Source organism: Lates calcarifer, linkage group LG3 (genome assembly GCF_001640805.2).
Source record: "Lates calcarifer isolate ASB-BC8 linkage group LG3, TLL_Latcal_v3, whole genome shotgun sequence".
In the NCBI taxonomy this organism is placed as follows: Eukaryota; Metazoa; Chordata; class Actinopteri; family Centropomidae; genus Lates; species Lates calcarifer.
The window spans coordinates 15044827-15069527 of record NC_066835.1 but is presented as its reverse complement, the minus strand read 5'-3'; the positions used below and the strand labels follow the sequence as shown (position 1 = coordinate 15069527).

The following is a 24701-nucleotide window of genomic DNA, read 5'->3' as shown; positions in this document are numbered from 1 at the left end:
TCTTCAGTCTCTCTCTCTCTCTCCCTCCCTCCTCCGTGCGCTGATACAGTCACTCTCACACTTACACACGCACACACACACACAAACACTTTCTCCCCCGCACACTCCCCTCCCTCGTCTTGGTGCTGTCTCATTCACTTCAGTACGCCATCCACGCACTGACTCCGACTTGAGGCAGGGGGGGCGGGGTTGGATATATACCTCCTAGAGCAGGCCACAAGCTACACTCAGACTGGATCCACTTGTCGTGCAAAGATCACAAGCAAGAAGACTCCGAAGCCGGGAGTAGAAGTACCAACTTTATCCTGGAGCTTAGAGAGAAAAGACAAGCAAGACCACAACGTTTGGTTCTACGGACTGTCTGCTGGAGCTCCGACACAACCAATTTGCCACTTCGCTATACACCAGTTTCTCTGGACATAGCAGCTAAACAAAGTTGGTAGTAAACTCTTTGGAGTTTGGTTAGAGTCGCTTTAATTTTTCTTTGCTTGTGAGAGTGGACTGCACTGGAACTTGGGATCGACCCCCCGGGGTCCAGCTTGGACCTGGCGCATCCTTTCAGCGGCTTCAAACACTGCGAAAGTTTTGGCCAGAGCGCGCAGATCTCAAGAGTTCCGAGTCGAGTCAGACTTTGAGGTAACACTCATCAGCTGCTACCCCGAGCCCAGCTCCAACACACCTGGGCGACCGGATAGAGAGCCACTGACGAGACTCCATAGAAAACGCTTATCAAGGTAAGGAGAGACGACAAGCCTCGTGTTTATTTGCTTTTTGCCTTTAAACGTGCGTTTTCTGTGAATGCGAGTTTTTCCGTTTGTATGCTTCACGAAGAGCAAAGTGTTGATGGACGAACTCTTCAGAGTTACAAAGTGAGGATGTGTGATGTGTTTGAGTGTTGTCCTGCAGCTTCTGAGTTTGTTTCAGCACGTCTCTGTTTAAACTGTCAAGTTTCTCAACCGGCTTCTGCTCTGAGCAACGTGCATCTACTCAAATGCCTTTTGCACATATTTCAGCGTCTGTCCTTAACACTTATTATTCCTATAATGTCTGTTTCCTTACAGAGATTTACCACGCTGCCTCCTATGCAGCCTACACTTAGAGTACGACAGCACATTTCCATGCTGAGCGAAGCGATGTGGGCGATCAGCATCAGAAAGTTCGACTCTGGCAACAGGTTGCCCGATAGAACTTTCTGATGTGCTCGTATCACTTAGACTGCGAGACAGGTTAGGGCGTGGTTGTGGAAGATGTTACAATATTATGAGAAGCATAAAGCATAACCATTAAGTTTAAGATATATACAATCTACTGCAGGTGCTTTTGCAATAATCCCCTAGTTGTTTGAATGGAATACTTTCTGCTTCACTCAGGGTTTTTACAAACTTGCAAAGCAATCAGATAACACCACCTGCAAGATTGTCAGTAAATCCTGGCTTGAATCTGAACAGATGCTTCATGTCAGCAATTTGCAGCGACTTGTTTTTAGTTTTGCTGTTTGTCGTATTTGCTGTCACATGGATTTGCCACAAAGCTACTGGGTGATCTAGTTTCTTGCACACGTGTGCATGTGCTTTGCTGCAGGTACAGCAAAAGGAAAAAGCGTGAGCAATTTGTGGATAAAGGATGACTTGTAATGGCTACACAAAAATGGCTTTTCTTAGGTTTGCTTCAGCAAAAGAGAGCCACTTGCAAAGAAAAGAGCAAGGTCAGGAAATTGGAATCACCAGTCTGGCACAAATGTATCATTCAGTAAGGGGCACAAAATCACATCATGAACAACTATTCAGAAAGAAAAGCTGAAATGCTACAATTGAGTCGATGCAAGTCAGCCCGGAAAATCATAAGACTTACTCATCAGCCTTCCAGGTGTATCATCAGATCAATAGACTCAGTCTTAATTCGTTTCAACTTCAGGCTATCAGATATATCTCCTCATAGCTCTCTAGTATAGTCATGCAAATTACTTGCATTGCATCTACAGACATTCATCTGCAGCCAGGGAAGATGTCAATCTCATCAAACGTCTGCACACATCTTATTGCTTTACGATGTACTATGGCTTCTCTTGGCTTCATACACTTAATATGAGTTGTGTAAAGCTTTCTATGTCTGTGTTTGTGCGACAGCCTGCTACAAAACTGTGCACGATAGCATAAAGAGAGAGCATGTTTTTCACTGTGATCTGCAAAAAATAAATCCTGTCTCCATAACAACAAACTGCCTGCTGTTTAGGCTGCATGTTTTGCAGAAATGTTGTTGACGACAACAAATGGACAAGGGACAAATGGGACGAAGGTGGGGGGAAAGTGAGAAAGTGGAAAAAGAGCAACACAGACTCAGAGTTCTCCTACGACAGCTGGACCTCTTTCTTTTCACTGTGCATCTCATCAGATGCCCATTCATGGAGCTTCCGGTTGTTGGGAGGCGGGAGAGAGGCGCCCACCTACACAAAGCAGAGGTCTTTGCTGTGTTGCTCACAGAGAGGAGAGGGAGGGTTAGAGGGAGGCAGAGAGGGAGGGTGAGATGTGAAAAGAGATGCGAGGAACGTAATTATGAGTTCTCTGCCTGAAAAGTGCAGGTGCCTCTCCGAGTGGATGCTGCTATAGGCATCAATTGTGCTGCTGTGTCTCTGCACTACCCCCCTCTTTATGATTAACCCCTCAGTCACATACAGCAGATACACGTTTTTACTGGTAAGCCTTAAATAGCACCTTAAGCTTCCTTCACGCAGTTATAATCCAATTCCTGATCATACTTATGTATTTTAGTTTAGCAGGATGATGTCTTTGGTCTGTTGCACTGACAATATTCAGTGACAAAGGAAAGAATAGGTAGAAAAACATTAGAAAGCAGAAGAATAGCCCTGAATTCCTGTGAAAGATGTTGCTGAGCAACCGTGTTGCCTCCTCTTGTATGGGCTCCGGCGAGCATCTCCCATTTTATTAGTCAGTCCAGTCAAGTACAGAGACCCTGATACTAACTGCGCTCTTTCTCCAGGCAGGGTTAGTCAGCACCAGTCAGAGTCTCTGCAAAGCAGAGTGAAGACTACATGAAGCATGTTTGCAGGATGAGTAACATGGGAAAAGATAAATTGAAGACAAATTAAAGATGCTGTAAATGCCTCATTTGCATGCATGTAGCCCCTCTGCAGAGCACCATAAAAAATTCATGATCAGAGTAGATCTAGTGGTTCACTAGTTTAAACTGTGCATGCATCTGCCTTAAAATGCATGCATTTGCATTAAAATACAGGAGTGACTGTCATTTGCCATTCTATGAGCATATTTCATGTCACTTGCTTTGGAATGTAATGCATTACATATTCCCATAGCAGTTTTTGAGATGCCACAGCAGGGTATGTAATCACACTTTCCCATGGACACAGACGAACCATTTCTGTTGTTTACCACTCAATAGGAGGAGTGCATTGTACAAATAACGGAACTAATAAGCGTCTGTGGTTGCCAGTGGCAATGCTTCTATGGACGTCAGACTGACGCACATGATTCGCGGTTCAGTTCAGTGTGTGGGAGGAAAGAGCAAGAGCTTGGAGATACCAGCCTGCTGTGAAGGACTGTAATTGCAGTGCCAGAGCAATTATGTCCCAAAGAACTGGGCATTTTAGATCATTGAATCTGCCCTGAAACACTGATACTGATCACAGACCAGTCCCTGATGCATAAATATGAGCTCGACAATGGATCCAATTAAAATGCATTTCATGAATATGCTGCAAAAGTGCATTTCATTTGGAGAAAGCTCTTATACTGCATACTGATATTTGGTGTTTTGTTCTGATTATTTAGATGTTGGAGTACACTGACAGATTTTTTTCCTCTTTTACATTCCCTATTTCTCTGCAGCTCCCTCGCTGTTACAAGACATGACAGCTTGTCTGAAGCATTAAAACCTACAAATCCATTAATTTTCCAGAGGGGTTGCGAAGATAAGTCAGAAGATCTGAACAAGTGCAGTAACTTGCAACAAAGAAGTCAAAGAAACAACCTGGTAAAACCAGCAATCACAGAAGCAAGAACAACACCATCCTCTATCTAAGCCGACCCAATGGCGTGGTCAGCTCTTACCGGCCCTTGTGTGGCCATCGCCCTACTCTTCTTCGGTTTGACCTCCTGCACTCCCTCTGGACCGGCCTCCGCCACCTGCGCCACACTGGAACAGAGTCGCTTCTTCGGCGTGTTCTCCTCTACGACCACCCTGCCGTCCACCCCATGCTCCTGGACCCTGCAGAACCCCGATCCTCGCCGCTACACCGTCTACATGAAAATCACCAAGCCCACCGACTCCTGCGTGCCCCGCCAGATCAGGACCTTCCAGTTTGACTCCTTCATCGAGACCTCCCGCACCTACCTGGGCATGGAGAGCTTCGACGAGGTTGTCAGGCTGTGCGACGCTTCAACCACCGTCACCTACCTGGAGTCGAGCAAGCAGTTCCTGCAGATGCGCAAAGTGGCACCAAGGAACGGACTGGAGCTTGCAGAGGGGGAGAACAGCGTCAGTGATTTCAAGGCTGAGTTTCTGGTCGTGGGGAAGAGGAACCCAAGCATGCCCGCCTGCCAGATGCTGTGCCAGTGGCTGGAGAAGTGTCTGTCCACCAGCACCCATGATTATCCCTGTGGCATCATGAACACCCCATGCCAGTGCTGGGAGACCCCAAAGAGAAAACCAGGAAGCTGCTACAGGGGCGGTGTCTACGTTGAGAAATGCCTTCCCGTCCCCAGAGACAACGGACGCGATGCTGAGATTATCAGTAAGTTTGTAAGACTTTTGGTTTGATTTAAAATGTGATAGAAGGAAAAACTAAAACTCCAAGAGGTCTATCTAAACATCTCACCTCAGAAGAAACAAAGAAAAACAATGTGTTCCCCTGTGTTAGTTGGCATTGTTTTGTAATGACCCCCACTAGGTCAGACTGTTGACAGGGTGGGAGGATATCATGCTCTCCAGGATCCCACAGCTCTGCAGGCTCCAGCCCTGCTATCACTCAGTGTTTGTGTATTAGGAGCTGGTGAAGGTAATGATCCACGTCTGTGGAGCAGGGGCACAGGCGAAGGATGTGCACTCTGCCATCACAAAGTAATGAGAAGTAAATCAAAGGTGTTAGAGAAATTCGCAGGTCTTAAGGCCTAAGTGGTGGGACCACCTGAGCTGCACACACCACCAGCTCTCCGTTTTGCCTTAGGCAGGCACGTTAGGTTTAACGCTTGGCAAGGAGTCAGGGTTTGGCTGGTGGTGGGGTGGGGTGGGGGGGTTGATAGAAGACATGTTTGTGCTTGAGGTTGGGAGGGCAGAAATGAGCACAAAGACCTCACAGTCAGCTGGCAGCGGAAATCGAAGTGCAGTACTTCTGGTTGTCATAGCAACCCTCCTGTCGGCCTTATACACCGTTCTGCCATGGTTTTCACCAAGTGGTTAAAAGCGAACAATCACCATTTCAAATGGAACATCTATCAGCTTGAGTGCTCGGTTCTGCTCACAAAGAATTGTCCTTGCTCATTCTCTCCACATAAAACAAATATTACTCACTTCCTGTTCTTACATATGAAGTTTAGAAAGGCAGCGGTATTTTGAGTCATGATTTTGAACAATGTTTGCCAGAGAAAGGGGAGGGATGTCAAGTTTTACACAACTTTGTTTTTAAGTATATTACTATAACTTCATGCAGAGTCAGTTTCCAAGTTTTTTTCATAGTCTCTTCTCATGACTTCCTTGCAGAGGGCTGGGCTGGTTGGGGCCGCTGGTCCGTATGCAGCCAGGAATGCGGTGGCGGAGTCCAGGTGCGCAGCCGAACCTGCCAGCCCGAGGACGGCGTGTGCGAGGGAACAGTCGAAGAGGGGCGGGCCTGCAACCCTCAGCCCTGCATTGGTAAGCCCACCTGTCATTTAGTCATTTAGCCTGGAGCACTTGGCTGCAGGTGGCTCAGATTCAATACAATAATTATGCAATTTTCAAATTCTCTCAGGCAAAGGACCCAACAGGAGCCAGGGTCTGCGGGCCATCATCGGTTTGAAGAGAGACAATGCCGGTGATGCCAACCATGGAGTTGTTGCAACCCAAACAGGTGAGATCAAATGGATGTTCTACACACTATTGTGTAGTTAGGGATTATTTCTGTATACATAATGCATATTTTGCAGATGTGAATGGCTTCTAAACCTTTTTCAGTGTTTAGTGCCTGGTGTGCTGATCCTATAATCCATGTTTTTCCCACAGTAGATGCTAAAACCGATGAGTGGTCCCCCTGGAGTGCATGCTCAATCACCTGTGGTGAGGGCTGGCAGAGTCGTACCCGTGTCTGCGCTACATCCTCCTTCACCACCCAGTGCACCGGACCCCTGCGTGAGAACCGGCCCTGCAACAACACAGCCGTCTGCCCCGGTGAGTGCCTGGTTCCTCCTCTCTAACGTGAGCGTGACAGGGGGAGAAAGGGAAAAAGAGTGCGATTCAGAAAATGCTAGGAGCACACTTAGCCTTTTTGAAGCACACAATAGCGGCCAAAGCCATTATTTCCCTTTTATACAGCAACAGTCACACAAGAAAAAGTAGATAAAGAAAAGCAGATAAGCATGAGGGGCATTTTTGAGCTTTCCCACACTGAGACTTAAACTGTGAAGAGGCTTCAGTTCAATATCAAGTCAATTTCCCAAATAGTTTGTACACTTAGCACTCTGTCTGAAGAATTGTGTGGAGAATTACCCCACCTAGTGGAGGGTTTACAAAATGTCCCCCCAGTGCGTAGCCTGTGAAACCTCAAATGGAGTCAAAATACTAGTTGCACATTTTTTTCACTTCCTTCGCACCTGCTTTGTAATCCATGTGCAGTGGATGGTGCTTGGGATGAGTGGACCCCCTGGAGCCTGTGCTCATCCACATGCGGCCGTGGTTACCGTGATCGTACCCGCACATGCAAGCTGCCCCAGAATGGAGGAGAGCCTTGCCGCGGCCCCACAAAACAAACCAAGTTCTGCAACATCGCTGTTTGCCCAGGTGAGTCAGGGGTTTTCATTGCTGACTTGTATTTGTGGGTTTACAATGTAAAAGAAAAAAATGATTCAAATTGTAATTTCCTCTATGAATCAGTGTGTTCATCTACTATTATACTTAAAAATGCATGACAACTGACTCTGGCTGTGATACTTGACCTTTCAGTTAACTGATTCATATATGAGAGCTAATTAAACCACTTATTGGCATCACCACTGTCACAAACAGCAACTGCAGTGGCAGGTTGACATTACATCTGACGCATCAACAGAATAAAAGCCTCTGTGGGCATTAGTCACTGCCTTTATAACAACTGTCAGTGACTCACACTGTGCTCATGGTCACTCAAAATATTAGAAGCTCAGTTCTTTCCTATTCTGCCACCTACTCGCGAGCTGAAAGGATTGAACTCATTTTGAAGCAACGGCCACAATTTGTACAGGTTTTTTTTTTTTCCTCCCCACATTTTCTGCACCATGTTTGGTGGTTATCATTATCACATGTGTGCTTTTAGTTAAAAAGCAATTTCTTTGTTGCAGTTGCAGGTTGCCCTCAGCAGATGTCTCTATGCACCACAGCTCAATTACGACCAGTGTAACACAAGACAGACTGTCAGGCAAAGTCATTACTGAGAGATGATTACACATTTCATTTGAAATTGAAAGTTGTAGGAAATTGAGTCACCAGCTTAATAGTCCATTTAGCATGATGGAAATTCTATTTTATCTAACTTTGTAAGACTATGCGCTTTTTAAATCTATTTTCCCATCATAGAAGGCAACATTAATAGATTTTTTTATTTCTTTTCTATTTCTGAAGTGCTTTAATATTCCATGGCTGTTATACTCCCAAATTTAAATCTGGCAATATATATCAACATGACTGACTTTTCTATTATAAAATGGTCTTCTCAGCTAAGTCAAGTGCACTAAACAATGTTCATAATGTACTTAATGATTTTAGTTGTAAGGACAGTGGATGTTAGAGGTTGAGAGGCATACACAATTATGCTTGAAGGACAGATAACTGAGCTCCAACTTTCTGATTCACTTAAACTCAGCTAAAGTAGGTCATGTGAAATGTTAATAGCATCAGTAAGCGTACCATGATGCCTGTGGCCTGAGGATCTGTGCCTTGCACCTGCTATAATTCTCCTGCATATCCATTCCTCTGCCTCCCTCTAGTGGACGGATCCTGGAATGAGTGGTCTGCCTGGAGTGCATGCTCTGCGACTTGCTCCAGCGGCACCATGCAGAGGACACGGGAGTGCAACGGGCCATCCTACGGCGGCTCTGAGTGCCACGGCAGCTGGAAAGAGACAAACAACTGCTTCCTGAAAGAATGTCCCGGTAAAAAAAAAAGAAAAAGAAACTGAATCCCCAGATTCAAGAATCCCTGTACAAATAAAAATATATGAATTAGACACATCACAGCCCAGAGTTCATGGTGTGAAATATTCTCTGTCTTTAGTTGATGGACGCTGGCAGCCATGGAGCACATGGGGCAGCTGCAGCAAGACTTGTGGTGGAGGCATTCAGCAGAGACAGAGAGTCTGTGAAGGGCCTCTCTTTGGTGGAGAACCTTGCCCCGGTGAAAAGGGAGAGCAGAGGCGCTGCAATGAGAAGAGATGCCCTGGTTAGTGACACCAATACATCACAGTGGATAAGGGTAGCTTCACTATAATACACTGCAATAAGCAAATAAATTAGTCATTGCATCATACATTATTCTTGTAACCTTTTAGAGCCCCATGAGATCTGCCCTGAGCAGAACACTGGAGATGTTGTGTGGAAGCAAACCCCCGCTGGAGACATGGCTTATACCACTTGCCCTGCTGATGCTTCAGGTACACTGACAGTGAAAGACAGTGATGTGTTTTATCTGCTTCACTTGGATATGTTAAAATTGTTTGTCATGCCCTATCATGCCAACTGCAATTAATTTCTGTCATTAACAGGTATGATTCTGCGCCGTTGCACTCTGGATGCCGTAGGTCTTGCTTCCTGGGAGAACCCAGCTCACATCAAGTGTGTCTCCAAGAACTATGACAACATTCAGATGCTGGTAAGCCCTGAAAAGACATCCTAATTAAAATGTTAAATGATCTTATGGTTAGGTTCACAGTACTGAGATTCACAATACCCTCTTGACTCTTTTTCTGTAGTCAAGGGGCTACATCTCCAAAGCGCAGATGGGGGAGAGTGTGGACGGAGTCGCTGAGGTGATTTCCCGCCTGAGATTCTCCTCTGATGAAGGGGCAAAGTACAGTGGCGACCTCTTGGCCATCATGGAAATCCTGAAGAACACCACCGAACTGTACAAGGGAACCAGGCTGAGACTGAGCAACGCCGACGTTGCGGTAAGATGGAAAAACTCTTTTATTCTTGTCAACTTGTCACATTATGTACATATTTAAAAAATAATACCATGTGGCAGTCTCTGTCGTGCCTCTCAGAGCAAAAATAGTTTCTAATTAAGCTGGATTTGGTATCTTCTCACACCTCTGCCTCCATTTAATGATCTGCAGAACTACGTCCAGACCATCAGCAACTTACTGAAGGAGGAACATCGTGACAAATGGGAGGAGGTACAGCTGGTACGTGATAAGAGGGTGTGTGTATGAGAAGGGGTGAAAAAAAGTCTGTAATGCAAAAGGTCTTGAGATGAGATGAGTGCAGGACAAATTTGAGGAGAGAGTTGTTGGGGTGTGTATGAGATGTTGAAAAATATGAAAATTAGGGGAGGGGGGGTGGTGTACTAACACTTCCATATGCTCTTTCACTCACCCAAACACTGGATTTGAATGCAGTAAGAATGTGACATCAAGAGCTGAAAAGTATCTCGGATTAGACAATTACAAGAAGAAGCATTAATGAAATGTCTAAAGCCTGATTTATCATCCAGCACAACCAAATTATTCTTTTTCGTTCGAAAGTTATTCTCACAACAGACTAAATGGGACTTTGACTTCTTTGACCACCTGTTGTCATATATTCTTTCCAGTTACATGGCACTCTCTCTGTGTTCCTGCTAAAGTGAGTGAAGAAACAGTTCCTACTAATCGAGTCCCCCCCCCCCCGATAGATAAGAAAAGTTACACAAACAAAAGACTCCTACTGCAAAGCGTCAACACATATTTGTGGACAAATTGAAAACTGGATGGTGAATTGCCTCGGTCACTGCGACAAGAGACAGCAAAGAGAGAAAGAGAGCGAGACTGAATCAGAGGAGAATCACTACGCCCACTTTGCAATCTGCGAGCCTCTATGCCATCCTACATACCGATGGCAGTTGTAAAGGGGGGGGGGGCCTCAGACAGCACATCGCATATGAGCACACACCTTGCACCCACATCACTGCAGTTCTGCGTCAGAGACACGCAAGTCAGGCAGCCCTCCCTTCCACTGAGTGAGAGGGAGAAGACAAAAAAACCTGAGTATGAATCAACAGCCTGCCCATTTATGGCCTTAAGGAAGTTCTGAGGTTGCATAGCAGCAAGAAGTGTGTTTTTTTTTTTTTTTTTTCCTTTTTTTTCCCCACTCCACTGCCGAGTGCTCTGAAAGAATGAGTACAGGCTGGACTTACACAAGAACAGGAAATCTAGATGCGGGCGTGTAATCAATAAACTGTAGCCTTGCCAAAGTGCGCAATTAAACCAGTTGTGCCAGTAGCATATAGTCAGACTAGATTAATGTGCTCCTGTTTTCCCTCTTTCTAACTCATCTTCCATTTTTTCTCATTACATTCAGATGGGCGCCAGCATTAAGGAGTTCCTCCGCCTTGTTGAGGACTTTGTGAACATGATCGGTATGCAAATGAGCGGCTTCCAGGACATTTATGAAGTCACCGAGAATTTTGGTGAGCCCTAATTTCCTCTGTCAGCTGCTCTCTGCTCATGTCTAGTCAGGATGATTTGTCCTTTCTCCAGCCAGAGAGTGCATCAATCTTAATCTCGCTCCCGAATCTGGGTCCATATAAGCAGCAGAATGCATCAGTTATCACTTTGACAGTGTGTCAAGTCCATCAGCTATACCATATTACGTGTGCCATCTCCAAGATGTTGTGCATCTAATTATATCTCACAGAACACATACGGCATAAGGCTTTTACACAAACTTTTCAATCTGTCAAATACTGGAAGAGTGAGTTGTAAATTTTGCACTCTGAATCACTCTCCCTGTGACTTGTGAGACTGTTTTGGCCGAGTGAAGGTGACATTCTCAGCAGATTTAGTGGGAAATGATACACATGACGCATAAAACAAAAATGTCAACATTCAGTTCATTGAGATGATTCTTCAACCAACACAGCATAGAAAAAGTAGATGGCCTCTGAGTGCTGTTCACTAACAAAGCCTGTGATCTCCTCTTTAGTGCTGAGCATCCACAAGCGCCCTGCAACAACAAACTCCAACTTCACCTTCCCTGTGAAGGGCTGGAGGGGCATGCTCGACTGGGTCAGGACCTCTGAGGAGAGGATCTCTGTGTCCCGTGATGCTCTGTCCATTGAACAGTCTGGTAAGATAAAACAAAAGTCATTTATTTTAGCTCAACTCATGTTCAGTGTAATGAATCTGAGTCTAAGCAGGGATTTTGTTCTTTTCCAGACGGCAATGACGCTTTTGTGACTGGCATCGTCCTCTATAGAAACCTTGCTTCTCTTCTGTCCTTCCAGAGGTAATACGATGAAGTATGAATCTGGCCTTCCATGAAATACATTTTGTTGTCACAAGATGGCACCCCTTGCTGGAAGAACCGTCTTTTAATATAAGACCTTACAGATAACCCACATCAAACCTTGAGCATGTTCATTGTGCTGTGATGTCTCATTTGCACCTCACTGACTGTGTAATTTCCTCTTTTCCCACAGTAACACCACCCTGCTCAACTCCAAGGTGGTGACAGTGATCGTCAACCCCACGACAACTCTTCTGTCATCCCCTGTTGAGATTGAGTTCCCCCACCTTCAAAATGTAAGTCCCTAATGGTTGCCCAATCTAATAGAGCCTTACGAAAAATATCAGCCCCCCTCTGGGTGTTTGCTCACTGCAGAGCCTGACATTTGGTTGACATTTTGCAGTGACACTGTGACTTTGTACATACACTTGTGTCAGTTGAAACCTGGCAAAGATCACAACGTAACCAAACGGTCAGTTGACGACGACAGCGATGATGATGATGATGAGAACTCTTGCGCAGTAATTAATCCCCGCAGCTGATAAGGAGCTGTTTTTAGTTTCGCACGTTTTTACGGGGGAGGGTGACGAGAAAATGTGGGCAGGTGGCTGGCAGTGAGCTGTTGCATCTCACACGTTTATAGTACGATGTCCCAACCTACACGTTTCCCTTTTCTGCCGAGATTCCTCACATTGACTTCTCCATCTGCTTCTGCTTTTGCAGGGCACCATGAATGAGACATGCCTCTCATGGGACGAGAGCGAAACGTAAGTGTTGTTTTTCTCCTTCAATGTCCATCTAACTATCAGTCACATCTCTTCTTCGTTTTTTTTTTCCTATCCCGGGTGGCCTCAGCAGCCGATCTGGGGCTTGTTCTTGCTCATACATCTGTCACTGCATATGAACATTCAACCCCCCCCCCCAACCCTTAGTCTTACACTCACCAGAGAGAGAGCAATAATGTTCCAGCCATTTTTTTTTTTTCATGTCAGTCATTACTAAAAGGGAGGACAGAGCAATGCCACAACACATTGGCCCAGTAAGAAGCACCAGGCCTCGCTTAGCTGTCTGACATACTTACCCGCATGACACACAGACCTAGGAGAAAGATGATGACCCCAATGATCCACAGTGGTTCTAGTCGAGTGGCACTTCACTTTGATCTAACTGCACTCTCCTGCATTGCTTAAAATGAATCACTGGAAACACAGGAAACACTCCTAACCTCATTACATACATCAGTGAGTAAATTCCTCGCAGCGTCCCTACAGGTCACTCTCCTGTGTCAATCTAAAGACAATGACAGCTCCCTCCCTCCCTCGCCACTCAGTCATGTTCATATGTCACCGCCACGGTTAATGGCTGTGGCACTTGGGAGTATTTTTTTAATAAAGATGCTTACATGCATTTGAATGACTCATGCAAGGAGCTCATGGTGGCCTGGCCTGGATCAGTCAGCCCCAGGCACACTTTGCCCTCCTGAAGAATACACAGGTGGACCATTTGCATTTAGATAGATTTGTACACTTGTGGAGGACAGATAAGAAATGAAAATGCACCTTTACCTAGACACACACACTTCCTTCCCTCCCCTCTACACTTTTTCACATTAACCATAACAACAAGAGTCACAGCATAAGCAAAAACATAAATGAATCGAAAGAGAAAATGTAATTAACTCATATACTTTCAGAGGGAGGGCAATGTGCCTCTGGTCAAATTAGATTCATTTTTGACAGCGGATGTGATTAATGGCAGGATTGAGACAGTGGAAATGGCAGAGATGGAAGCTCTGGCTGATGGCAGAGTTTGGGGTCAATGCTTGTTTGTGGAGCTGCATATATCTGAGAGCGTTCTGATCACAGGAAGTTGTCAATTAGCTTCTGATCTGCTGCTTTTTGTGACATGAAAACAAAAGATAGGAGCTCACATGCTTTTTTTTTCTTCTAAGCATCCTTTGCATCACACCTCACTGAATGGCATTTAACCCATCTGCATGAAATGACAAACCTGAGCGGTGCACACATTAAACTGTGCAACCAAGCCTACTGAGATGCCATTCCAGTTAACCACCATGATGATTTCCCCCTCTGGCCAACCACCCATGACACACTGTACGAGGCTGGACCTGCTGGCTACGATGCCCCCTTTGTTATTCACTAGTCACTCATTGCCTCAGGGTGCTGCTCATTGCCTTAACCTCCTCTGTGCTCTCTGGCATCTGCTGCTTACACACACACAAGCAGATCCTGATTTGTTTGGCTTAAGTCTCAGAAACAAGATCTGAGCGAAACACTGTCGATTCAGTGATTTGAAATTTTAAGTGCATCTCATTTGAAAGATGGCCTTAATGAAGCACTCATTACTGATTTCACTTTTATCTGATCGGGTTTAGCACAGACTTAGTTTAATATTCAACATGTGTTAAGTCAAAAAGAGAGAAAAAAAAATCATAATTGAGGTTGTCTTCACATTCCCCTCCTCTTTCAAAAGAAGGAACACGTTGTCCTTTGTCCCCAGTGCACTGGCCAAGTGTTGCCAGTAATCTCATGTCCACTGAGGAAAGATTAACCATAACAAGAAATGATACAGATTGTGCTAATGATGAGATTTATGAAGGCCTATCATCATTAATCATGGCACAGATGGCTATTATCACATAAATGTGGAAACCATCACCAAAGCTTCCTGAGATGCACCTCAGGTTATATAAAATAACACTTATTCATCTCACATTGGATCACAGGACTAATACATTAGTATTTAAATGTTATGTAAAATGCGAAAACTATGTCTTTCTATGTATTTGGGCTCTTTAAAATTCAAATCAGACTGGTCTATCATAAGCAGAGTTTTCTAAATATATATATATTTATTTTTCTTACTGCCTATCGGGAAAAAAAAATCCTTTATGTGACATTCACATGAGAGATTTGTCAGATCTCTCCTCTCCTAACCCGTCGCTGCCTTTCCCTCTCCTTTCCTGTGCAGTTCCTCTCTGCTTGGGTCTTGGTCTGCTCGGAGCTGCAGATCGGTCCCCGTTCATTCATACAGAACCAAATGCGTGTGTGACAGCCCCTCCACCTTCGCCATTTTAGCGCGCATCAACTTCGACTCGGTAAGTCTTCTGTCTCTTGAGCTCGAATGCGAGCTTGTCTTTTGTTTTTTCTCTCCACTATACATCTTAAATGTTTCGTGCAGCGTGTGAGTGTGAATGCGGTGCAGTGTGAACAGTATAGTACTTGTTGTTTTCGAGCGGTTTTTGCTGTAGCGCTGCCTGCCAGCACCTCTTTGTCTCCGTGCAGGTGCCGCTGCAAAAAAATTACAGCCTGGCTGTTTTTTTATTATTATTGAGGAGGAATTAACTGAGCAACATGTTGATGTGCAAGAATCGCATTTTGGCTTTAAAACGAAGGCGTTATGATTTGCATATTGGCATGTCGACTTTGCACGAGCGTGTCGATTTGATGCTTATTTGCTTGCAATCAGCTGCATAACTGACTGAATAAATACTGTAGCAATGTGAAATAGCTTATGTAGTTGTTTGCATGAAAATTAAAAGACACCAACAAGCATTAATTCGATCACTCAAAATGACTTTCTGGTCATTTTGTAATCAGAGGATGCATTTAATGTTCGATCATGCGGGATTTTCAATTACGCGTGTTTAGCCTAAGTATACAGAGTTAGTGCAGGGGGGGGGATCTTGGGCGCACCGGATGCTTTGATTACTGAAATCTGTCATTACGCATTGTTGTATTTCATGCGCAAAGACAATGTGTAATTTTCCCCCGTAGACTGTGTTGCCTCTGAAAGCTGCTCGCTCTCCAGTTGCCGTGGTAACGGCTTCTGCAGGCAAACTCGGCCTGTGTGATTTTTGATAACTGAGATGCTGGGGGGGCACATACACATACAGCTCCCACCTCCCCCTCCTGTCTTCTCTGAACAGCCCCCCAGGATAGAGGAAATGGTCTGTCCATCTTCTGCTGTGCATCCTACTGCTGCTGCACACTCACAATCAACAGATGTCTATCAGTGTGAGGAAATGTACACTTTAAGGGTGTGTTTTGTTCATTTCCTCCTCTATTTAGTGTGCGGTCAGAGGCGAAACAGCTTATGAATTTGGACTGCAGTGTTTTTCTGCTGCTAAACCAGCTCAGTCTCGTCTTTGTCTTTCCCTCCAACCTGTTGTTTACATCCTAGATCTGATTTGTCTTGCTGTTGCCAGTCTGAACAGCGCCTCCCATATTTGTTACAGGCAGCACCCCCCACCCCAACATCCCACAACAGTAAAAAGGCAGCTGCGCCAATCATTTTGTCTGCCAATATCTCTGAATTCTCGATTACATCCACCCCCCACCCCCTCCTCCTCCTCCTTATCCTCTTCCTCCTCCTCCTCGTCCTTCCTCTTCGGCCACAGCAGCAGGTCTGAAAATGCCAGAGAGGCGGACCAATGAGAGACAGACGTCTGGTCATGCATTGATGGTTCCTCCCCCACCCCCCCTCGCTCGCCTCTCCATCCATCCTTTGATATGTGCCGTGGACATTTTCAATAACATCTTCCTGCGAGGCCGTATGAGAAACACCAGAGAGAAGAGAGATGCAGGGAAAGAGAGAGGAGTGAGGAGATGTGGAAAAAACAGCCAGATACTGCAGTGTGTTCGCTCTCATTCAGTGTGGTCTGGGTTCAAGGCTCCTGTAGCATCATGTGTGTTGGAAGCATGATGGTCCAGGGGGAGAAGCCCACATAGTTAGTACAGCAGATGCCCTTGACCACTGGGGTAATCAGTTTCTTTCTTTTTTAGAGGGAAAATGCGTAAATGGGTAATGGTTTCTCTCCACATTCTCTTCCTTTACCTGCCTGAGATTTGCTCAAAATTAGAACATGTGATTCAGTCAAGGACAGGCAGAAGACATGCCTCATATTTAGGTCAAACTGGCTGTCTGGATATTTCACTCAGAGGCCCATGGTGCAAGCATCAACCCAGATATAGAGATTGGGAAGAGAGGGAACAGGACGAACTGTATCGCCTGTGTTATTTTTTTTCTATTTTTTTCCTTCCCCCAGATATGGTAAAAGCTGAAGCAAAAAGACAGCTCACCACTCTGCTATCTACCATCTGTTTTGGGGCGCTTCTGATGTAGTTGGATAGATTTTGAAACAAATTTGCCACACTAAATTAGTCTTTGGCCGCCGTAGGCCGGCCTTCACCAGCTGTGCTTTGATATCAGTCGAGTCTATGTGGAGCAGCACATATTGAAATGGAGGGGAACAATCCTTCAAGGCTCAGCGTCGTACCATTTTAAATTCTAAGACACTATCAACAATGGTAGAAGTATTAAAAGCCATGCTCCACATACACTTGCAATATAAGAATTTATGGCTGCCATAAATCAAATGAAGGCCAAAGCGGTGTCTATTTCTTTCCCCTCTATCCGTGCTAATTTGATACCTGCAGATTTATTATATTTCAAGACATTTTCTCACTCACTTTCAGAGCCACTTAGCCCTTTCTCGCCTTTTTCCCTCTCAACACATTAGCGAAGATATAATCACACCATTTGCTAGTGAGGACTTCTTCATCCACAGCCCTAGACAATCTTTATCCACCACATATGACAACTTCATCAGAGGTGTTAGATTAACTCAAACCTTATTAAAGCCACAAGAGTAGGTGTGAGACGGGACAAGATTACGGAGGCAGTTAAACCACCACAATTAGCTGCTGGGGGGTTTGTAGGTGTGTTAGCTGAGCAGTGATGGTTTCCTGAAGTCTCAAGGAGCTAAGATTTGTGCATGCAGCAGTGACCTGCTGGGCCCTGTCCAGGTGAACGAGCAGCAGGAAAGACAATCCCCTCTGTTTCCTCCACCAGAGGTTCGGTGCCAGGTGCCGTTTGAAACATGGGACGGTCGCCGCCGCTGGCAGTGGCAGGAGCTAAGTTGCTGTCAGGGATCAGGAGGTGGCAGATTAATGCACAGGTGATAATGGTCCACCTGTTCACTCCTGCAGGGACGGGCAAGGAGCTGCTAGTTGGCACGAAAACAATGACATGGTGAGAAAATGCTAAAACATAGCTGAAGGGGGAGAGAAACGATCTGTCAATAATCACAAGGCTGCTTTAGCAGCTCAGGCTAATAACTGAATACAGCAACCCCCTCCCCCTGAACTACCCCTGGGACTTGAACAACCCCCCTCCTCCTTGCTTAGTGAAGAGAGATATATGTGCAATATCCTCCTCGCCTCATTTGCTGACTCAAAAGCTCAATGGAGAAACGCAGTGACCCTGACCATTTGTTTAGTTTGCCGCTCCATCTTTCTGACATGTTCACCTTGGGGTCACCTTGCCTCAGCCGTGGCCTGATTGTGCCATTCAACTGTTTGCCTACAGGGACCTGTCTGCTATTCCAGATAGCACACACCCAGAGGCTTCACTAGTGTGTGTGTATGTGTGTGTAGATCTCAGTGCTGGTTTCCCTTTCTGCATCCGTGTCTATGTGTGTTCGTAATCAGCTCTAAGAGGCATGTTCGGTCTTGTCTCCTCTCTGTAGATCATGGACAAGGCACTGCTCCCGTCCTGTGACTCTCATCGTTGGCTGTGGGGTCTCCTCTCTCACCCTGCTGCTCCTCATCATCATCTACGTCTCAGTGTGGAAGTAAGTGAACCCCTACGAGCAAGGTCCAGCCACAACAGCCTCTTGACTATCAGTGCTGTGCGCTCTGGTTTCCCTCTCCTCTGCCCACTCCTCCCCTAAACTCTCTTCTTTTCTTCTCCCTTTTCAAAACTCCAGGTATATCCGCTCCGAGCGCTCCGTTATCCTCATCAATTTCTGCCTCTCCATTATATGCTCCAATGCCCTCATTCTTGTCGGACAAACTCAGGCTCGCAACAAGGTAAGACTCTTCTTGTAGCTGATCCTAACCTCTCCTTTAAAACCTCTAACTGCTTCAGGGACATTGGAAGCAGCGGCGCCACTGACACAGATTTCTCATCTTTCCTCTCCATCTCTCCTTTCCTCCCGGGCTCCCACAGGTGGTGTGCACTCTTGTAGCTGCTTTCCTGCACTTCTTTTTCCTCTCCTCTTTCTGCTGGGTGCTGACAGAAGCTTGGCAGTCCTACATGGCTGTCACTGGTCGTCTGCGCAACCGCATAATCCGCAAGCGCTTCTTGTGCTTAGGCTGGGGTAAGAGCACTTGTCTTTAGGTTCATCTCTTCTCTCTTTTTTTGCTCTCCTTCCTCTGTTGCATCACTTTTTTCTGTAGCCTTTTTTTTTTTATTTTTTTTTTAAATCTAACTTTGCACATTTTCTATCTTGCAGGCCTTCCCGCACTGGTGGTGGCTGTGTCAGTGGGTTTCACAAAAGCTAAGGGATACGGCACTGTCAACTAGTAAGTCTAGTCTTAACCTGCCACCCTGGCGTCTTCTCTTTTTCCTGCATTTACCCTGAAAAACTCCTCCCTTAGCTCAAGCATTAATATTCTTCTTCTCTTTTCTAGCTGCTGGCTGTCTCTTGAGGGCGGACTCCTCTACTCCTTTGTCGGCCCTGCTGCAGCTGTTGTTTTGGTGTGTATTCTGACTTTGTCTTCCCAGTCCTATTACAGAACATAGTCTGTTTGTAAATGCATTAACCATTATTACATTGTCTCATCTGTGTTATTTTTTTCCCTTCTTGCTAACAGGTGAACATGGTCATTGGTATTCTGGTCTTCAACAAGCTGGTATCCAAGGACGGTATCACCGATGTGAAGCTGAAGGAGAGAGCTGGGTAGGTCTTATTGATCTTCTCCATACACCAGAGTATTGCGCTTATCGCCCTCATCAGTCCCATTACAGGTATATTGATGATGTGCTTTGATATCAAGGCTCACAATCAAACAAAGAGGAGAGAATAGAGCTCCACCAGTAGAGAAACAGTCGAGCGTATGAGCCTGCTGTGTCTAATCCGTTATCTCTCACCCGGGCAGGGCATCGCTGTGGAGCTCCTGCGTGGTCTTGCCCCTCTTGGCCCTCACCTGGATGTCTGCTGTCCTGGCCATCACTGACCGCCGCTCGGCCCTCTTCCAGATCCTCTTTGCCGTGTTCGACTCTCTGGAGGGTTTCATCATCGTCATGGTTCACTGCATCCTGCGTAGAGAGGTAAGAAAAAACATTTAGATGCGATAAAGTAACAGTGCAGCCCATTAAAACAAAAAGGGGAAGTTGTTCTTTTTGTTGGTTGGTCCTTTTTATGAGGGCACATGAGTTTGAAACGAACTTTCCTGATTTTTTTCTACCTTTATCCATTAGGTTCAAGAAGCTGTAAAGTGCAGAGTAGTCGACCGCAAGGACGATGGCAATGGAGACTCTGGCAGTTCCCTTCACAATGGCCACACCCAGCTTATGGTAAATTTCTTGGCTGATTGCCTTTTTAATGTCTTGAGTGCTTCTTGCATTTTACCCCTAAATGGATATGTGCGTACATTAAGCACTGATAGAACATCTTTTATTCTTTTATCAGCAGTCTGATAACGAAAAGGATGGAGATTCAAGCAGACAAGGTAAGCCCCTTTTTACATCAACTTTTCCTTGCCCTTAACCATTTTTCCATTTGCATTTCAATTTCTGTGAGCCTTGCACTTAAAATATCTGATCATGCATAAAAAGAGGACATTTTTGTTGAACCAGTATCTCAGATGTGGCATGTTTGTTTAACTGTCTTACTTCTTTTCTTCCAAGGAATGAAGAGCTCCTCTGAAGAGAAGATGCCTCCTCCTCAGCTGCCTCTTCCCATGGGCTCCAACTTCCACACCCTGCCATCCAACCCCAGCAAGAGCCACATGCAGGCGGTTCCCGAATATTCCAGCCACACCCTCACCCTGAAGAGAGAGAAGAGCCGGCTTGCAGGAGGAGTCGACCCATCCTGCGGGAAACCCGTGTATGTCTGCGAGGGCGAGCTCTTCAAGCAGCTGGACGCAGATCTCGCTCGGGCCCAGTGCGAGGGCAGTGTCTCCGATGGCAGCGGCTACGTCCTCATGCCCAACACCACCTCCACCCTGAGGTCCAAGCCCAAGGACGACCCAACAAAATACAACATCAGTGTGGAGCAGCTGCCACAGGCCAGGCTCATGCACCTCGGCGGGCCCTTCGCCGAGCCCCAGGCCGCCTTTGGTATGAAGTCAATCCCCCCTGATCAGGTCAGCGTGTCATACTCAGAGAGAGACTCGCCCATCCAGAACATCCACAACATGTCCAGCGAGTCTCACATCACCCACAGCAGCCTGGAGAACACCTTTGAGTCCATGAACTCTATGATGTCCAAGAGTGAGACCATCTCCACACTGTCAATGAGCTCCTTGGAGGTAAGACAGATGGAGCAGTATGACCTCTTTCAGAATAGCTGCTTTATGAATTTGTGTGCAGTGTTTCTGACATTTATCTGAAACTAAACAAACTTTCTTTCTGTCTTTTCTTTGCAGAGACAGAAATCCCGTTATGCTGAGTTGGACTTTGAGGTAAATATTGTCTGCATACTGCCTATTCTAAAGATTAGTAGTGACGTGTAATACATATGAAGTGTGTAACAGCCTGTTTGCATTTTGAGAGTAAATAATTTTTTTCTTTTTTAGAAAATTATGCACACAAAGAAACGCCACCAGAACATGTTCCAGGACCTAAATAGGAAGCTACATCATGCTGAGAAAGACAGAGAATCACCTGCCTCTGACAGCAAGGTAACACATCCCGATGATACTCATCCTCCATGTCCATAGACATTCATCTCCAGGAAAAGCAGAGCAATGTGGACAAGCATTAAAAAAGAGAAATACAACAGAGGCAATTCTTATGTTAAAAAAAAAAAAAAGGAAAAAAAAGATTCTTTGACGTAAAAATGACCTTATAAAGCAACCAGTGATTTGTGTATTGAACTATGGTTGTCATTATCTCTGGGTCATTTGGATAAGGATGTATTTTCTTCCTTCCTTCTTACAGTCTGTGAGATGGAGTGTGTCCTCAGGAGGAAGTGACAAAACGAACCACAGCGTGAGTGTTTATATACAACCTCACACAAATCTCAAATTTACTGCCTATAGATGAGACACGCCATCAGATATTACACTTGCCTCAAGGAGGAATAATTTCCCCCAGATGACAGTGTGACTTTCATTAAAAGAAAATCGCTTTTTATGTAATGAAGACCATTTCATTTTGATTAAATCAGGAATTGCTCAGAGCTGATGGGTGACACCAGTGCTAAAGTGGCTCCTCTTTGTGCTCCAACAGGACAAACAGCAGGCTCCACTGGAGAGGCCATGGGAAGGAGTCCGGGGAATACCGCAGTCGCCCCCAGCTTGGGTGCGCAAAGACCTGGAGCCCCTAGCTGCCTCGCCTCTGGAGCTGCACTCTGTGGATTGGGAGAAAACTGGCACCACCATTCCTCTAGTGGGGCAGGACATCATCGACCTGCAGACAGAGGTCTGAGGGGGAGGAAGGGGGCCAGCGAAAGCCACCTGATTTCACCTTGGTCACCTTTTTGGTTTGGGAATGTGATCCTGTATGGATAGAGTAGAGGAAACCAAGAAAGGGAGAAAGTGAGGAAGTAGGTCCCAGAATCAAATGTCTTCAAACCCTCAGCCAGAGCAGGAAGGGAGGGCAGAGGAGGAGGAGGAGGAGGAGGGGGTGGAAGAGTGGAGGTAGTGGTGATGGGATGTTTAATGTAGCTTCTCTGTGTGGACTTGAAGCATCTCATGTCAGAGTGCTCTGAAGGGCATAGGTTTAGTAGAGCGAGCCGTGGTTTCCATGGACCAGGACTGGCTGTGGTTCCATTAATGCTTCATTGGAAGTTTCCTGAACCCTTCAGCCTGGGTTCGCAAGGTGTGGTCGACATGTCTGTGCTTCTTTTTTTCCTTCAACTCAACTTTGGAGAAAAAAAAATGTAATAATATTAAAACGGTGTGTCCTCCCTGCTTCACGGGAGGAACAACCGGAACTCTTGGCTGCTTCTCTACCAGCCAAGTTACCTTCCAAAATAGGACAAGGCACGAGAGCATAAGGGACCAGTTTCATGCTTGGAGTCCAACACACTGCACTTTGGTAGATGGGCACACACATTTTGGTTTTGTGCCGTGGGTCACTTTATTTCAGTTTTTCCAGTTTGTGTTTTTATTTGCACTGCTTCATACCTGGAATTGCTTCAACAGAATTGAATATGAGACTCTCTGTACAGAGAAAATAACTCCTCTACTGGAGGACAGGCTTAATCATGCTAATAGTGATTCTCACTGTTGTTATCACCATGGTTATTATTATTCCAATGATTATTGTCAGTGTTATGATTATTATTGTTATTGTCATTATTGAGTTAAAAGCCTATATTTTGATTTTTCTTTCTCCTCATGACTGTCAGGCACAAGTTTTATTGTTTTTGCACTGAGATATAAAACAATAGGCTAAAAAGAGAAAAAAGATTCAGTGCATCTGTAATGTGTTCTGAGCTCATACGGACTGCATCGGGACAAACATACTGAGTGGTGATGGAGGTGGCGGCTAGTTACCTGACATGTCCTGGTTTCTCCAGCATTCTGCTTCGATACCAAACACCAGCACCAGGATGAACACAGACTCTCACACGGGAAGAGCAGTGCACTCTGGGAAATGCTGGGTGGAAAATGTGAGGAGGTGGGTGGGGGAGGAATACCTCCCCCATCTCACACTCCCTCCCTCTCAGCTGGCACAAGATGCAGGCTCTTCTATGTCGTACATATTGGATTCCAGGGGTCAGCAAAGACCTTTCATCATCGCCCTTTTGTTTCTCAGCCTTGCAGGACTCTTGGACCGAGCAGAGGCTCCTGGCGCTGATATGACTTCCAGCACAGCGTCAGGTCCTCAAGACTTCAACACATTTGTGTTTTCAGCCATCAGTGTGAAATAGTGCAATATGATGGGTGCTTGATGCTCAAGCAAGACTGATATTATGATTTAGGCAGGAGTTTTTTCTTACCAATGTTTCAAAACTTTTATACCATCTTCCTCATATAGATGCTTTATGAGAATATTGTATAACAAATCTGTATTAGTAATTCAAGGAATTTATTCGCTAGAGATTTGTTAGCACAAGACTCCATATTTGGAGCTGTGACAGGTAGATAATTGTACTTCTATAAAGCAAACATTATATAGAATGAATGATAGCCTATGAATATCTCTAAACTGTGCTTCAGGATATTTGTTATTACTCACCGCTGTATAGCGATGAGTAATGGAACCTCATGTCTTCTGTAACAGTGTGTTTTTGATAACCTTGTCAGTAACTCAGCAGTATGTACTACCAGCCAATTCCCCTGTCCCTTTGAATTCCTCTGTCCCACCCACAGCCCGATTCATACCTCGAGTTACTTGTATTGAATACCCATTTGTATTTTCTTGTCACAACTTTGTTTTTTATGTTCTGTTTTACCTTCTGTAAATGTACAGTTTTCACAGCACAAAATGAATGTGACTTATTTCTAATAAAAACACATCTATATTACATGAAGAATGTGGTCCTATTATTGGCAGATAAAGAATAAGGGTGAAATACAACTTTAAATCTCATGTTTTCTCAAGTCTTTCAATAATCACATTCAGAACTGAACAAATAACTTTTTTTTAACTGCAGACTTAAAATGGCATGTTGCCTGACAGCAATATCTAAAGCCAGGACAAAACAAATCAGCACCTAAAAATAAGTTCAAATGTGAGATAACTAACCAGTTGAAAATACTCCAATATGTAGAAAGTGAGACAGAATGTGGAGAAATGGATTTTGAGCTCCTGCCACATTAAAGCCTCTGGCAAACATATCACTCTCTAAATATAGAGATGTGATTTGCGGGTACAATAAACAGCAATCTCTTAAGATGATAAAAGTGCAATTCGCCTCTGTTCTATTTTAATGCTTCACAAGGTGCCGAATCATTACAGTGAAAAAAAAGATCTGTGAAGTTGAGTAATGAGAAAACAAACAAATTTGACAGGGGCCAGAATACAACTCTGACCTCTTTAAAA

General features: G+C 45.1%; 1 protein-coding gene across 1 annotated transcript; it reads left to right on the top strand.

The window, feature by feature from the left end:
* Nucleotides 1-217: 217 nt before the first annotated feature.
* Nucleotides 218-24183, top strand: LOC108889089 (adhesion G protein-coupled receptor B1-like). Its single transcript, XM_051067721.1, is given in 32 exon segments — nucleotides 218-734; nucleotides 3864-4768; nucleotides 5734-5883; nucleotides 5981-6079; nucleotides 6232-6396; nucleotides 6841-7005; nucleotides 8187-8351; nucleotides 8473-8637; nucleotides 8747-8848; nucleotides 8960-9066; nucleotides 9167-9361; nucleotides 9530-9598; nucleotides 10752-10860; nucleotides 11376-11519; nucleotides 11609-11678; nucleotides 11872-11974; nucleotides 12402-12445; nucleotides 14670-14796; nucleotides 18229-18255; nucleotides 18257-18333; nucleotides 18469-18571; nucleotides 18711-18861; nucleotides 18997-19066; nucleotides 19175-19241; nucleotides 19358-19443; nucleotides 19643-19814; nucleotides 19965-20060; nucleotides 20176-20215; nucleotides 20394-21016; nucleotides 21134-21169; nucleotides 21284-21388; nucleotides 21939-24183. Coding segments are annotated over 31 exon segments (4533 nt in total). The 5' UTR covers nucleotides 218-734; nucleotides 3864-4065; the 3' UTR covers nucleotides 22137-24183.
* Nucleotides 24184-24701: the final 518 nt, after the last annotated feature.